Source organism: Ochotona princeps, chromosome 20, assembly GCF_030435755.1.
Source record: "Ochotona princeps isolate mOchPri1 chromosome 20, mOchPri1.hap1, whole genome shotgun sequence".
Classification (NCBI taxonomy): Eukaryota; Metazoa; Chordata; class Mammalia; order Lagomorpha; family Ochotonidae; genus Ochotona; species Ochotona princeps.
Genome location: NC_080851.1, coordinates 13444697 through 13461559, shown reverse-complemented (window position 1 = coordinate 13461559; position 16863 = coordinate 13444697). Strand labels below are relative to the sequence as shown.

Genomic DNA, 16863 nt, shown 5'->3' with positions numbered 1-16863 from the left:
ATTTGGGGAGTTAACCAACCACTAGATGAAAGAACTTTTTTCTTTGGATCTCTTGCTCTCTCTCTGTAAAATCTATCTTTCAAGTGAAAAAATCTTTTTTTTTTTTTTTAAATACCAGTACTTCTCAATACTGTCAATGTCATGAAAATCAAGAAAAGTCTTAAAAACAGTTGAAGTCAAGAGGAGTTTAAGGAGATAGGATGTCCAATGCTGTGTCATCCTGGACAGAATGCTGGAAAAGACCTCCAAGCAGAATAATGAAATCTGAATGGGGGAGTTTCAGTAATCATAACGTACAAGGTAAGTTCCATTGTTACGACAAATATACCATAATAATCTAAAATGATAACAAGAGGGGAAAGAGCATAAGACTATAGGGGAACTTTCTGTTCTACCATCATAGCTCTCTATAAATAGAATACTGTAAAAATTAAAAATATTTCTTAAATTTTAAAAAGACGATGAACATATTGCTATGTTGACTGTAACACAGTTACTGTGCATGAATCAACACATTATTTCATTTTTCACACACACACACCTATGCACTCAACCATATGGCATCAAGAATCATTTTCCTGAAACTCAAAAATACTTCATCCTTCAAGCCACTGTCATATGAATGGAGCTAGACCTGCTCCAACAGTTTCAGATTTCCACAACAACATATATGTCATACCCTCGGTATAAATCCTCAAAAGTTGATGTCTACAAAACCACACTTCTCAACAGCTTCAAAAGACATAATATCTTCCAAACACCTATCCAATAATTTGCATTTCATGGAATTATTCTTAATGACATGATTAATAAGACAATGCATTAGCCTTTGCAGACTAATGAGAGCAGAGTCCACTTAATGATCAATTGTTACCAAGGGAAAGAAGGGGAGGGGCTGAGGTTGACACGCTAGGTTTAGAACAGGGATGAGATTATTGCCTTGCTGCACCACACTGTCCTTTCAAATGATAATAATGAAATCTTCAAGAGTTTTAAATGACATGTTTGTCATATTGTTTCAATTGATCATTTATTGTGAGAAAGAATAAAAAGTATGATGTCTATGAACAGTTACTTTTAAAATATTGTGGGCTTCTAGAATTATTAACAATATTTGTGCTTTTCAAATATTTTAAAAGTTTGGTTAATCAAAATTTAATTAACCAGAATAACAATGCAGTCAGAATTTCCCCTTGAAAGAAAGCTAGCAAAAACAAAACAAAAACAAAAACAAACAAATCCCCCAAACCCTACAACTTGCAGAAGATATTTTAGGATCAGAGCAAAATTCAGTAAAATTACTTATTTTTTAAAGACTTATTTTACTTTTTGCTGGAAAGGCAGATATACGGAGAGGAGATACAGAGAGAAATAGCTTCCTTTTACTTCTAAAGTGGCTGCAAGGTTGGAGCTGAGCTGATCTGAAGCCAGGAGCCAGGAGCCTTCTCTAGGTCTCCCACACGTGCAGGGTCCCAAGGCCTTGGGCCGTCCTTGACTGCTTTCCCAGGCCACCAGCAGGGAGCTGGATAGAGAAGTAGAGTAGTTGGGACATGAACCAGTGCCTATATAGGATCCTGGGGATACAAGGTGAGGATTTACCTACTAGGCTATCACACTGGGCCTCCAAATTATTTTTATATTATTTATCTACAATACATTATAATAACTTAGATTTAGGAAAAGGGTGATTATTTTTGATAATAAGGAAAAGTTCCTTGCGGAGTTCTCAGTTAAGGCAAAATGTCAATACACTCTGGGAGTATTTTGCATAGTGAGGTATTTAATATGAACAAAATACTGCAATGGGGGAACCCACAATTAAGTAGATGGTTGTTTATTTACACTACTGTCTGTGTGTAGTTAGTGTATTACAAGAGAATTCTAACAGTATCCTCCCCAGAACATGGCTATCTAAAAATATTTTTAAAAATTTCAATGACAAGTCAAAATTATACATACAAATGGGCTACCACAGAGTATTTTGATACATGCATACACTGTAAATAGTATACTATATAGGCTATAGTAAATAGAACTATAGCCTCAAGCATTTAACATCTTTATGACAAAAACATTCAAATCCCTATCTTACAGTTTTTTTTCCAAATAAATATACAGTGCATTGTCTATAGTCGCTCTATAGTAGAAATCCAGATACTTGCTGTTATCTAGCTATAGCACAGTACCTATTTCAAAAAAAAATATTTATGTACTGTTTGGAAGTCAGAGTAACAGAGAGAGGGAGAGAGAGAGAAAGTAGGGAGAGAACAAGAGAGTGAGAAACAGAAGCTTCACGTGCTGGGTCACTCCCCAAATGGTAGGCTGAGGCTGGACAAGATCAAAGCCAGGAGCCCATGTGGGCTGCACAGGGCCATCAGCTTGAACCACCTTCCACTTTTTTCCCAGGCACATTAGCAGGAAACTGAGTCAGAAGTGCAGCAGCCAGGACTCAAACCAGCACTCAGATTCAGTATAACAGCATCACAAGCAACACTTAACCCATTGTGTTACAATGCTGGCTTCCAGTATCTCTTAATGAACCTTTCTCCATCCCTCCCTGACACTCTTTGCTCCCCAGCCCCTAGTAATCAACAGTATGCCTTTAACTTCTATGACACATATGAGTGAGATCATGCAATTTTTTTTCTTTCTGTATGTTTGCCTGGCTTATTTCACTTCCCACAAGGACCTCCAGTTCTAAACAGGTACTTGTTATATTGCTCCTTAAGCAGTTCATTTAATACGTACTTCGTATTTGACTGCAGTAGAGCGTGTGATTATACAACTGTAACAGTCTGCTTCCCAGAACACATACAGTTTGCCAAGCTTCAGGTTGCTAGGCATCTGACCTATACTACTAATCCTCTAATGCAGCTCTGCAGAGTATGGATCATTCTCATTTAACAAGAAGGGAATTGGAGAACTCAAGAAGTCAGAGCACAGATGCAAAGTCCCTCAGCCTGTAAGTGAGGGGTCATTTACAAACCCTGGATGGCTGCCTCAAATGCCACAACTTTCCCACTCTACAACTTACAGCTTAACTATACTTTTTTAAAAAAAAGTCTTGCATTTTACTTATTTTAATTACACTTGAAAGAGACAGAGAAAGATAGATAGAGAGGTTCCATAAATCTGTTTACTCCTCAAAAGCCCACGATAGCCAGGACTGAACAAGACTGAAGCTGGGAGTTTGGAACTCCATCCAGGCCCTGCACACGGGTGGCTGGAACACGAGTCTTGCTGCCTCCCTGGATACACATCAGCAGGAAGCTGGACCAGAAGCAGAGAAGGAACTCAGCAGGCACTAAGAGGAGATGCAGCTGTTCTAAGGTGGGACTTAACCTCCACACCCGATGCCTGCCCCTACCTTTGCGATACTTTCTTATAATTATTGAAATTAAAATACACATTTATCACTAACCAGGCAATTTAAAGTTGTTTAACAATCTTAGGCTTTGTTTTTCCCCTGGGTAAAACGCAGTTCCCTGTTGATTTCTAGTATTTCTTTCAGTTCTAAAACAACACTAATGTACATTATGGCTAAAGAAAATTTAAAGAAGCATCTTACAATATCTTTGTTAAAAGGCAAAATATGGTTTTACTAGTTCTGCAATGATAAGACTCTAGCTACAGATGTGCATATCAATGTTTTTTGCAAATCTCTCTAGTCCTATTAACTCCTTAGTAATTTTCGTTTTCAATGTTATTTCTTAAAACTTACACACAAGAGGAAATTGCATACTCCTCTTGGCACAACAAATACACATACACTTAATTTGTTTCCTCCTAAGGAATTAATAACTTGTGTTAGTATATGAATAATACAAAGGAATTTTTTCTGTATCTGAAAATAATAAAATTATTTATTTCACATTTATTAAATACAATAATTGCTACAGATAAAAGAAAATTTATCACATGGTAGACATAAATATAAAATATGCAATTTTTTAGACAAGTTAACGCACATATTTAGATGAATTCATTGCAAGTTTACATTTAGTTGTAAGAGTACCTCAGCACAGATATATGAAAGAAATGTACCTTCACAAAAACGCCTACAAAATGTTCACATTTGTGTCAAAAGTCATATTTCCCAAATTGATACTTTTGAAAAACATAGAAAGATCTAATTTAATCACTGACTTCACATGGCATGAAGCACACTTTCGTCAACAGAAATATTCCATTTTTAAATAACAGCATTTTTAGGAAGGTCACACCACATTTATTAACAAACATGTGTAACACATTAGTACTTGATAATGGTTCTACCTTAATGCACAGTGTTTAGTTTCGTATGGTTTTTCTATGTCTTAAAAAAATAGACTTAAAATTTGGCACAGAATTAACCAGCCATACTGCTACGGCTCCCAATGAGTGTGACTCAAATTTTCCATAGCATTGGTAACTATCACAATTACCCCTTCCCTTTACAATTTGCTGACCCGTGGCAGGTCTCTTTTGTTTTAATTGTAATAAATTAGAGATATTCAAGAATTAAAAGTTATATCTAGGTATTTTGCCTACACTCTAAATGGAAATGCACTGATTTCAGTTTTTCCAGCAGTAAAACATTTCCATCTGTAATGTGGCCAACACATTTCTAAATAAGGGTGTTATCACGAATAATATGTATCATCATAAGATTTTTTTAGAAGGCAGACAAGTTGAAAAGGAAATGTAGAACTCCTCATAAACTGGGAACATATGTGGTAAGGAGAGCAAATGCCAACCAAGATGAAAGCAGGGAAAGTTCTTTGGAAAGCTGGTCAGCGAGCACACTTGGAACAAGCTTTAAGAGGCAGAGAAAAAGGTGGGAATACAGTAATCTTTCGGGATGGGAAAGGAAGGCCACCGGTGGGAGAAAAACGAATGGACCACTCAGGAAGAAACGTCCATGGCAGTTTTAGCATTCATTTTTAAAATTTGATTTTTGTTAATTTCAGAGGTAGAGAGGCATGGGGGTGAGGCATCCCTATCTGCTGGTTTAATTCCTAAATTCCCACAACAGCCTGTGGCTGGGTCTGTGCAAGGCCAAGTGTCAGACTCAATCCAGCAACCCTGTGTGGTGGCAGGAACACAGTCACATGACTCATCACTGCGGCCTCCCAGAAAGCTAGAGTCAAGGGCAGATTTGGGAACTGAACCCAGACACGCTAATATCAGACCTGGGTAATTTAGAACTAGGTCAAATACCCTTCTGAGTTACAGCATTTTTGTATTAAACTGCCACTGATGTTTTAGAAAAGTTTTAAATTTCCATATCAATAGGTCTACAATTAGCCTGGAGCAATTAAGCCAACTGGCAATCTTTAATTCACGCATAAGCACAGTAGAAAAAAGAGGATAAAATTCATGTTTTCTGCAAACCAGAGAAGAGAATCATCCACTCGTTGCCCCAGTTTTGATTCACAGTTGTTTATCAAGGTGTTAGAGTTTGGAAGACTGGCTAAAGAAACCTCCTCGGTGACCTCCATCAGTACTTACTACAAGGCAGGAAAAAAGCTCAATGTTTATACATATGTACTCTATTCTAAAAAATTAGAGCAGTGAAAACAATGCTATTTTCTTTGCTTTCTGATCCTTGCTTTTCTGAGGGTCTTGAAACAATGAAATGACAATCACCAAACAGGTTAAATGCAACAGGCAAACTTTTGTTGTTAAAACTATTAAGGTAGAAACAGACATAAACATCATGAATCACAGAGCACTGAATTTTCAAGAGTGAAATCATACCAAAACCGTGACAAGTTTTCGCTGACGTCATAGGAGAGCAAGTGTTCCGGAAGGTCGCTGATGGTGCCCTGCACTGCCAGCACGTGTGGCGCCAAGGTGAAGGGCACGTCGCTCAGGAGCTCGGTCATTAGCGAGCTGCTCTCCAGCGTCTGGCCTGCCTTATTTTCCGTGTCAGGGCCTGCCACAGTCTCACTGGATGAGTTTTCTTTGTTGGTCTAAAAACACATATACATTTAAAACACTGAGGGCATATGTAACTGGGAGGCTTAGTAACAGCAAATGTGGCATTAAGACATCAAAATAATTGAGAAATGTGGCATATTTAAGGTAATACAAAAAGTTCATGGAAAATAGAATTAAAAGACAAGTTGGCATAGGTGCCCAAAAAACCCTTAAAAACTGTTGATACATGGGCCCGGCGCCGTGGCCTAGCGGTTAAAGTCCTCGCCTTGAAAGCCCCGCGATCCCATATGGGCGCCGGTTCTAATCCCGGGAGCTCCACTTCCCATCCAGCTCCCTGCTTGTGGCCTGGGAAAGCAGTCGAGGACGGCCCAATGCATTGGGACCCTGCACCCGCGTGGGAGACCAGGAAGAGGTTCCAGGTTCCCGGCTTCGGATTGGCGCGCATCAGCCTGTTGCGGCTCACTTGGGGAGTGAACCATCGGACGGAAGATCTTCCTCTCTGTCTCTCCTCCTCTGTGAATATCTGGCTGTAATAAAATGAATAAATCTTTTATAAAAAAAAACTGTTGATACAAGTCATCTTAATAAAGTTGATTAAAATATGCATTATGAAAAACTAGGCATTTAATTCCACTTTCCAAGACCTTTTCAAAGTATCCGCACATACATAATTCCAAGAATTATGCGTAGCTATTTATTTTACTTGAGAAACGTATCATTGAAATCTCTAGGTTTTTAACATGGCCCCTAACTAGTCAAATTCAGACTGACTCTCACATCTCCTTACATACAAACTGGCATTCTAGTAAGTTTCCATCCCAAATAATGTCTGCAAAATCCATGTCTGCTTTTCCAAATCCCACATATACTTTCTGATAATTGCCCAGACTCCCTGGGAAATATTTCGCCACCATAGTCCAAATCAGTCTTGCTTTCTGTGGTTGCTTATAGTGCACAGTGTCTGTGATGCCACTCGGCATTTCCTATGTATGTTCTTCCATGCATTTGTTACAGTCCTAATTAGATTGTATCGTTCTTGAGGGCCATTAATCTAATTGACCTATCTTTATAAGTCACAATTTGGATATTTTACTGCTTACCGCTAGTACAGATTTAAGAATCTGTGTTCTAGTAGTGCCTAATCAGCTCACCTTCCATTTATGTCACAAAGTTACATAAATAAGAACATGTTTTTTCCCTGCTTTAACGCTGGCATCTTTGAAGCTTTAGCTTATAAACAGATGTGCATAGAGATGTTCATAGCTGCCTTCACCACGGCCCCAAACTGCCAATAACTAACAGGTGCATCAACAGAATGGATAATACACTGACGTCCATTCACAGCAATGAAAATTACAGACTTACCATGACAAGTGGCTGAAACCTAACATAAGCCAGCACGAGCCAAAGAATCACTCTTGCCCATGTCCCAGTTCCAGGCAGAACAAGGACCACCGCACTCTTCGTGACCAGATGCAGACCTGTCTCCACCTCCTGCCTCACTGGTCACCCCTTGCTCACTGCTTTCAGATTTCCTTCTGCTCAGACCCTCTGCTTCCTAATCCATCTGCCCAGGGGGTTGCTCTTCCAAAACATACAGGACGGCTTCTCTTTCCTTTTCCCGGAAGCCATCCTCTCAGTGAGATCTTTGCTGAATGCTTTGCCTAAAACGGGACCTGCACCCTGCAGTCTTTGTCTCCCTGTTGTGGCTTCTGCTTCTGCAGGGCACTGAGTACCATGTCACATGTCACCTAATATGGTCCGCCTCTACTGTTCCCAAATGCCTAGGTCAGTGCCGACTAGTCGATACATATGTGTTGAGGGAATGAAAGTGAGTAAAATTTTTGCCCAGTGAAACTTACATTATTTGTTTGAAAACCAGAATGACAGAGAGCAAGACCTTCCATCCATTGCTTTACTCCTAAAGTGGCTACAATAAGCCAGGGCCAAGTCAGGCCAAAGTTGGGAACCCAGCAGTCCATCCCTGGACTCTCGGATGGGTGTGTTAGATTGCCTGCCACCCGTGAAAAGAAAACATCATCTGGTTGTAAAAAAGATGCATAGAGGCTTTTATTGAGATCCATTCTCGGGCCCCTTCTCCCCGCAGCGAGAAAGAAGAGCGGTGTGAAGAAAAGGCAGACAGGGGAACGTGCGGGAGGTTTTAATATCCCTTCCAACACGGAAGCTGGCACAGTCTCTGTTTAGGTCCTAATTAGGGAAGGAATGTCAGCTTAGATTCATCATTGGTCGGCTGGAGTCTTGCTGGCCCAGTGACGTGTCTGGCTCCTACGGCCCCTTCCAGTTCTGGGCTGAGGTCTGAGTGATGTGTTGGGTCTGACGTAAGCCCAGCCCCTCTCCTGTACCTGCGGCAGTCCTCAGACGGCAGGACCTCAAGAATTTGGGCTTTCATCTGCTACCTTCTGAGGCATGTGAGCAGGAACTCAGACTGAAAGCAGAGCAGCTGTTTTAAGATCCTTGTACTCTGTGTAACATCCTCAAAGAACCACTCTGTTGCTGTGTTTACAGTATAGAGTTGGGGGGCAGGTAGTGAAGGAAACAGCAAAATGGCTGGAAATAAGAGGACTGTGGTGTGTTAGGGTTGTGATGGTGACAGTGAAATGAAGGCACTGAAACTTGACAGCCTTTGAGGGTAAAACCAACAGGATTTGCTGATAGAATGATTGGTGGCAGTTCAGAGTGAGAATGTGTTTAAGGAAGAAGTTAGTTGTAGGCATGCGCAATTAGAAGGATGGAGCCATCACGGTCAGGAAAGTGTGGGAGGAGGAGGTCTGAGCAGGATGGACCGTGGGATGTTTGTAGTATCTCAGCAACATCAAGTAGATGTGTGGTTAAGCAGGGGCGATTTGTGTCTGGAGAGGATTAGACGGGATTGGCAAAGCAGAGAGAAACCTGAGAGCAGACCACATTTTCTAGGTGCTGCACTATTGGGAGGAGATAAGGGCTTGGAATTCTAAGGCTGTGGTGTCAAGAGACACTTCTTCTGATTCGTGTTTGTCTTTAAGTTGGGAGAAGAACTGGCACTTGTTAAGCTTGAGAAGCTCATAAGAAAGGAAAACAGCTATGGAAATTCTATAGAGAAGGATCCATTCTTTTGAATTTTTTTTTTTTTTTAATTTTAGATGATGTTTACATAGTTGATCAGGGTGGGAAGGATCAAGGGTTAGGGAAAAGTGGGTGTGATCATTGTTTCCAAACTGTCTATTTCTTCTTCCTGTTTCTGGGGGGAGGTGAGGGAAAAGGGGAGAAGCCTTATTCAGCCGTCCAACTGCCTCAAACCTGGGGATGGGGAACGGCCACCCAGTATCAACCCAGAAGGACCTATTCTTTTTACAAAGCATCACCAACTCTTACAACATGCTCCAGACATATTTATTTGATGAATAATCTCAAATTAACAAAGTTACCAAGCGTGGAACTAGAGTGGAACTAACAGCCAGGTACAATCTTAAGACTACAACTAAAACAAAGACATTTCCATGCTGTTATGACAAGGCCTACAATAAAGATCCCTGTGTTCAAAGGACAGATCCTACCTACTGAAACCTAACTGGGATGTACAGTGTTAAGTGTTGGTGCACAGAGCACAGGCACAGTGAGTAACACTGCCACTATCCCAGCCTCTTCTAAGGGTTTTACTATGCATTGCTTCATACAGAGAAACTGAGAGGTGGCAACATTTGTATGCACCATAAAGCCTCAATTACACATATACCAAGGCCTTTACTACTCAGGAATGCACCACAGAGTGGCTAAGAGCACTGATTGTAGAGCCACACTTCTCAGGTGCAAATCCCAGGCCTCTGGCTTATTAATAAGCAAACAGCCTTGGGTTATTTAACTTCTCTGGGCCTCAGTGTCCTCAGCTATAGTATGAGATCAATAATAGCACTATTTTATGAAATTTGCATGAGGATCAACTGATTTAGCGTTAAAATAAGTGAATTATTAAAAACTTCAGGAATATCAAATCCCACATGATTTAAAAAAATTAAAAACCCTCTTGTCTCTTTAGGTTTGGCATTCACTGGTGGTTCATGCAATCTTAGCCACAAATAGTCTTGAGAATTTGTAGTACATTATTAGAAAACATGACAATTACTAAAGTAACATATCCTGGCTTAATTTGGATGGGAAAAAAAGGCTCTGACAGGTTTTGCCTATGGAATAAAGGGTTGATAAAATCATGAAGGAGACATGTCCTACAGATGGACTGCAGGGATGGAAAAGCAACTGTAATTTAAGATCTACCTTCCCTGGAAATGAATATGAGTAAGATCTTGGGAAAAACACCATGCACAGTGAAACATGACTGTGAGTTGATAAGTGCTGAAATGGAAACCCATGAGGGTAGGAAGGAATGTACTACAGTATTCTTTCTTTACCTAAGTTTGAAAATGTCCCATAATTAGGTTTTCTTTTTAAAAACAATTTTAATTTAAAACGAACATGAACAAAATGTTCCAGCAAAAGCGTCCTAGAATGATCTGAATATCAGCTGTCCGTTTTACTCCAGCATCTCTTAATAGTTGGCTGAAGTGCAGTGATACAGTCTCCAAGGAGGCTGCCTGCCCCCTTGGCAGCAGGGTGAATGCCATGGTGCAGCTGCTGTTGGCATGCTGAGAGTTCGGAGGGGAGAAATTATAAGGCAAAACAAGACTAAGTCACAAAGAAAATGTGAGTCAAAATTCAAGGACCCCACACCCACTAAACCTGATTGCTAAGGCTTCAGCTTGGCAGCCAATGGAAGCAGAGGTGGGGGGCTGAGGGCTGAAACAGGTGCACAGAACAGCCTTCTCTCTCAGACACAAAGTCTTGCAATTTTTCATTTGCATAATAAAATGGGTCTTTAACAGGAAGAATTAGTATGTTAACCACAATGGAGCAAGAAGAAAAGAATCTATTAACCTACTGGTTAATAGCCAAATTTTGGAAAATTAGTGCAAATATTATATTCATAACGCATGTTCATTATTTTTGTGATTAGCACTGTTCACAGAGGTGCTGCTTTAATCATGCCTGCAAGTTTCTTCCATATAATCTAGCTTTAATACTTTTTCAAAATAGTACTTCCCCCTCACATGATTTAGATATGAGTATACCATATAGGGATTCTTAATCTAATTAATAATCTTTCTTAATCTACATCATTATAACAAAGTTTACAATGAGCTGTTTTCTTGTTTGTGTAAAAATCATTTCTTGCTTATTAGGTAGCCCGTTAAAAATGAACTAGCTAGATTTATTCTTAGTTCTATACATTTTACTATCTTTCTTTTAAATTATCTCAAGAGGCTTATGGGTGTTTTTACTCCTTTTTCACAGTGGACTATAAAGATTCATGAGGTTCAATCTGTGAAATCTTCTAACAGCATGGGGAAAAAAAAAACCACATTCCAAGACTACAAGGCATATAACACTTTAGCAAAGACATAAAAAAATGGCGCCACTTCCCCAGAGCAACAGAAGGGTGGAGGCATCATTGAGAGCCTCACTCCAACGTTTGAAAGCAACAAATTTCAGGTTTAAGAACAGAAAACCCCATTTTTCCTGGCACAAAAGCACCACCACCACCAGGAGATCTATTAGGAGGTGCCAAAACTTTACAAATCTCCTAACAATTCGAGACCTCTTCTGGTCAGCCATACCTGACTAAATTAGGAATATTCTGTTAATGTGGAAATCATCCATTCAGGGGAGCTTTTGATTCTTTCATATAAAGAGAGATGAAATAGTATTTTATAAAAGCAAAATACTGATGCATTACAGTTTAGAAAGTAATCTTAACCAAAACAGCAAAAGGATAATTAAAGGGCACGGGAAGGTACAAAGCACACATCTTACATGTGCAATTCACATGCAAAGAAGGAAGCTATCTCGGGCATAATTCTAGGAGAAGAGCTATAGAAAGAAGAGGTGGTATCAAGCTCTGGCCGTCTATGCCTTTAAATTCTAATGTCTATAAATAAAAGGCACGCTCTTTGAACAATAGCCTGAACAAGCCACCCTGTCACTTTATCTCCCCAGATAACTATCCATTCTATTCTGGCTTTAGCTGGTATCTGCTTGCATTACATCAGCTTGATGGTGAGGGTGAGCTGGAGGGGCAAATCTGAGTTAGAAACACCAGGGGACAGAGGTTAGGAGAAGGTGATTATAAGCCACAAGATTTTTATTTTTTTTGATGAAACTAGCTGCCAACATCACGCTCACTGCTCCAAGCCAGAGGTCTGGGATCTTGCAGCTATGTGAAGTGCTGAGCAATAGCTCCTTTCACTTGGGAGAAATCCTCTCGCAAAAACAAAACTGCTATTTTTCTCCAAATTCTCGGTATTCGGAATGGTCACTGCCCATGGCAGGTGCTCATTAAATATGTTTGATTGGCACTGAATCTGGTCCCCTGGTTTCTCAGACACTCCAGGCATGCAAACTTGATTTTACAATTGAGGGGTAAAGCTAAGGAAACAAACAAATGTCCAGAACACTCTGCCACTGACACAGATCAATGAGGTGACAGAGGCTGTGTTTTCCCTGTGGCCCGTGTGCTGGTCTTCCCTGAGGTGAGGGTTTCCAGCTCAAGGATGCTCTAAATGATTGGTCAACCCAGAGGTCAGGTCAGGAAATGGATATTTTCCACTTGTAGTCGCTGACATCATTTCAGTTGACATTCTGCCTCATGATAGTTTTCAGTATTTGTTCTCTTTTCTTTTTCCTTCAGCACTATCACCTGCACGTGCTTCCTCCTTCTCCCATCCTTCTTCAAAAACATTCTACTGACTTCCTCTTTTCAGATCTCTAGCTGAATGCATTCCAGTGAAATGGGGGAAGTGAGGAGGCTATCGCTTGCTGCTACAGTGTCTGTTCCGCAGATTCTTGGAAAACAGCTTGTCTGGAGCCGGAAAATGTTTAGTATTTTAGCCGGCCCAGGAAGAGGTTCAGTGGGAAGAGCAGAGAGAAGCATTTAAGGAAATCAACCAGACAAGGACGGGTGCGTCCAGTGTGGGATCCTGTTGAATATAGAGTTTGAAAATACAAAACACTGTCCTAATGATTAGAAAAGAAGCCTTACCCCATTTCCCGCTCTGCAGACAGCCTCCCAACTCTCTGAAGAGGAACCATCAGGTGAGGGTGGATGCTAAAACTTTTCTACTGCACCCAATAATCTCGTCTGTGTTTGTTTCCACCCCAAACCACAGTCAGTTATTGCTGAAGCTGCAGACCTGTCCTGCCCTCCACCTCTACTCCACATTAGAGCACTAGGCTTTATCAACTAGGAGATGTCTTGGAATTGGTAATCTTCCCTGTTAGCAATTACTCATATTAAAAAATCCCCTGTGGTCCATGCTGCCTACTGGCACATCACCTACTTAACTCCCACACTGTCTTTCTAATTCTTTTTGCATGCAGGACAAGGCAGTGGTTGACACTTGCTGTCTGCCATTCACCCCTCACCCACAACCATCTGCCTCTCCACTGGCTCTGCTGTCACAGAGGTTACTACTAATCACCACCTGCTAAATTCACAAGGAAGTCTACAAGTGCTAATGCTGTAAGACCTCTGTAAGACCTTGCAGCCCTTAAAACTAGTGACACCGATCTGGGTTGTGAGAGGGAAGGGGAGAGAGAGAGAGAAGGAGAAGAGAAGAGAGAGAGAGGAAGAAAGTGTTTCAGAGTGTTTTCCTTTCTAATGTTCCCTTTTCTTCGTGTAACTGGGCTTTCAGTGTGTGTGTTTCCTTTCTTAGTGTTCCCTTCTCTTTGCCTATTTTAGAAATGATGGTGTTCTCCAAGGCTTCATTTCCGTTTCCACACTCTTGTTAAGCACAACACACTTTTGGGGATGGATTTATCCATACCATGGTGCCCACTGCCCTATAAAAACAGAACAATGTATAGATTTGTATGTGAATGCATGTGTACATACATCCTTTTATATCAAAATCAGATTCCTGTGTAGAGTTGCTGAGCCAGAAGCTCACTCCTGTCACACAGGTTTTCACCACCATCAGTCCCACCCCAACCTTAACATTCCTCCAAGCTTTCCTGTGTCATAGGACATGGATGCAGCTTTGTGGCTGCCCAGCACAGTTCCTGCATTACCTATGACTTTCCTTTCCCTCTTACCTCCTCCATGCAGTAACTCATCAACTCTTACAGACTCTTGTTAGTATCTCCCCCTACTCTTAGGGACCACTGTCATTCAGGCCACTGTAGTGTTCTGCTTTAAGTGCCAAAAGAGTTTTGAGCCTATGGCTTCCTTGACATGAGCAGGACCTAAAACACATTCTCTTCCTCACTTAAAACTGTTCAGTACCTTTGGGAAATAAACCAAACTCCCTATGATGGCACAAACTACTGGCCTGGTCTTGCTTACCACTCACACTTCTTTCACCGCCATGCCCACAATGCTTTGCTGAGCTCAACCACCACACCTGTTGTCATCCAAACAGGCCAGGCTCTCTAGAGCTGAGCTTTGCTTCAGTGAATTACTTTAGTCCTAAAGAGAGCATCTTTCCCTCCTACACCCTTAATATTAACTGTTTGTCTTTCAGGATACACACAAAATGGTTTTTAGAATGACTTTTGATCTGGACAAAATGCATGTTTATGTGTTACCCTGATAACCCGTGCACATCTGTCTCACAGAACTTATTGCACTGGACTAAAATTTTCTTTCATCCTCAAAATGCAACAGGTCAAAACCAGGGGCCATGGCTTTCACCTCCATTTCCCTAGCAACCAACATAATGAAAGGCTCATAAGAGGCAATTAATACATCTTTATAAATTTATTTATAAACTCTACTTTAAAAATCACTCAGAATAAGTTACGGATTATGTTGGGTCCTGATTCCTCCATTGTTTCTCTACCAAGATTTCACCAAATCTGTTTTCTCCATTTTTACCAGTGTGATGAGTTATGGATGACATTACATGTAGCTATAACTTAAACTGGTTTGAGACTCAAGCTCCATCTATTTTCTGCAGAACAAGAAATCTTGTTCTTTGAGTTGATAAGTGAACAACCTCACAAATATGTCAGTCAAAGGCAGTTCAATGAGGTTCTGTTATGTGGTGATGAAACTGCTCAATGAATGTTTTTTACAGCAGGTCCTTACTGACTGAACAAGCAGAAACAGCAGGCCTCATCTACTCTACCATCCATTAACCAACCTGCCTTGCACAGCATTCTCTCCTAGGAGCCAGTGCTTCCTTCCAGCTTTGGAGGACAGTGTGGAGAGCTGCTGTGCAGCAGGTGCTTAGGACAAGGGTCAAGGACCAGCAATAGGGCAGCAAAACCAAGCAATGGAACGGTAGGCAAGCCTCAGTGGGGACTCTGTGGAAATATTTTAAAGGTTACCTGTCTTAAAAATTTAAACTTAGCAATTTCTCTGTGTACAAGTGTTATATGAGATGGAGAACAAACGTTTTAGCATATAGACTCCGCCACTATACAAATAAAGTTTAAAGCGACAGTTCAACAACTCTATAGTATTGAGCTAAATCTACCAAGCTGGCTGCCACACATAAATACATTTAAAAAGCTCAAGAATATGATCACAGCCAATGTTTCAATAGTTTAGGTATGTGCACTGATTCTTCCAGCTTATCATCCACACCACAAAGAGGAAGAACTTGGCATCCTTTATTACAGTAGATTCTCCTAACCTTACATTTACATAGTCTTACTTCAAATATCTATTCCACTTCTGTATACAGTTGGCACAAGATAGTATTTTGACAGATAATTTCAAGGGAAAAAAATGAAAGATCATCTTTGACATCTCCATAGCAAACTGATTTTTAGTTTATGTGTTGCTGAAGTGAGCACTAACATACATTTTCATTTCAGTCAAATGAATGCTTTTCATATTATAAAGTAATAAAGTACTTCAATTGTCCTCATATGAAATTTAAAAAGGAAATGGATAAATGGATATTCTATTTTTAAAGCTCAAAAGGGAACAAATATATTATACTGGTTTGTTCTTAGATAATGAGATAGACATCACTGACATGATACTGACTGACTAGAAAGAAATACAGTAACATCTAAGATTCTTAAATCTAAAAATACTAACAGTTACATTGCTGCTATTTTTGTGTGTATATATATATACATTTTTTTTTAATTTTTTTATTTGTTTTATTTTTATTGCAAAGTCAGATATACAAAGAGGAGGAGACAGAGAGGAAGATCCTCCATCCGAAGAGTCACTCCCCAAGTGACCACAACAGCCGGTACTGTGCCGATCCCCGACTGCTTTCCCAGGTCACAAGCAGGGAGCTGGATGGGAAGTGGAGCTGCCGGGATTAGAACTGGTGCCCATATGGGATCCCAGCACATTCAAGGCGAGGACTTTAGCCACTAGACCACCGCGCCAGGCCCATATTTTTGTATATATATTGATAGAATGAACATTTGATAGTCGCAAAACCTTACTAAAACACATACCTTTAAGTGTTTATTTAAAGAATTTTTATTTTTATTCCAAAATTAGATATACAGAGAGGAAGAGCTTCCCTCCGATGATTCACTCCCCAAACGGCTGCAACAGCTGGTGCTATGGTAATCCAAAGCCAGGAGCCCAGAGCCTCTTCCAGGTCTCCCATGAGGGTGCAGGGTCCCAAGACTTTGGGCTGTCCTCGACTGCTTTCCCAGGCCACAAGAAGGGAGCTGGATGCGAAGCGGGGCTGCCGGGATTAGAACCGGCGCCAATATGGGATCCCGGGGCGTTCAAGGCAAGGACTTTAGCTGCCAGACCACCGCACCAGGTCCCAACTGTTTTAATGAATGAATTTTAATGAGCAAAGAAATAAATTTAAGAACCAACAAACCACAGTAAATGTAATTATTTAGAGCTGTTTAAGGATATGATGCTGATCTGTTTTGTTATCCTTTGTTTATGCTTAGACCTTTATTCCA

General features: G+C 40.5%; 2 protein-coding genes across 2 annotated transcripts in view; both read right to left on the bottom strand.

Moving 5' to 3' along the window:
• GLCCI1 (glucocorticoid induced 1) overlaps positions 1 to 5863 on the bottom strand; it is a 162415-nt gene extending 156552 nt beyond the window's left edge. Inside the window, exon 1 of the mRNA XM_058678310.1 lies at positions 5740 to 5863. Coding sequence (XP_058534293.1) covers positions 5740 to 5770 — 31 coding nt within the window. The 5' untranslated portion in view covers positions 5771 to 5863. The remainder of the gene's footprint in view (positions 1 to 5739) is intronic.
• The window catches only part of UMAD1 (UBAP1-MVB12-associated (UMA) domain containing 1), a 167712-nt gene continuing 156411 nt past the window's right edge, over positions 5563 to 16863 (bottom strand). Inside the window, exon 4 of the mRNA XM_012926156.2 lies at positions 5563 to 5954. Coding sequence (XP_012781610.1) covers positions 5697 to 5954 — 258 coding nt within the window. The 3' untranslated portion in view covers positions 5563 to 5696. The remainder of the gene's footprint in view (positions 5955 to 16863) is intronic.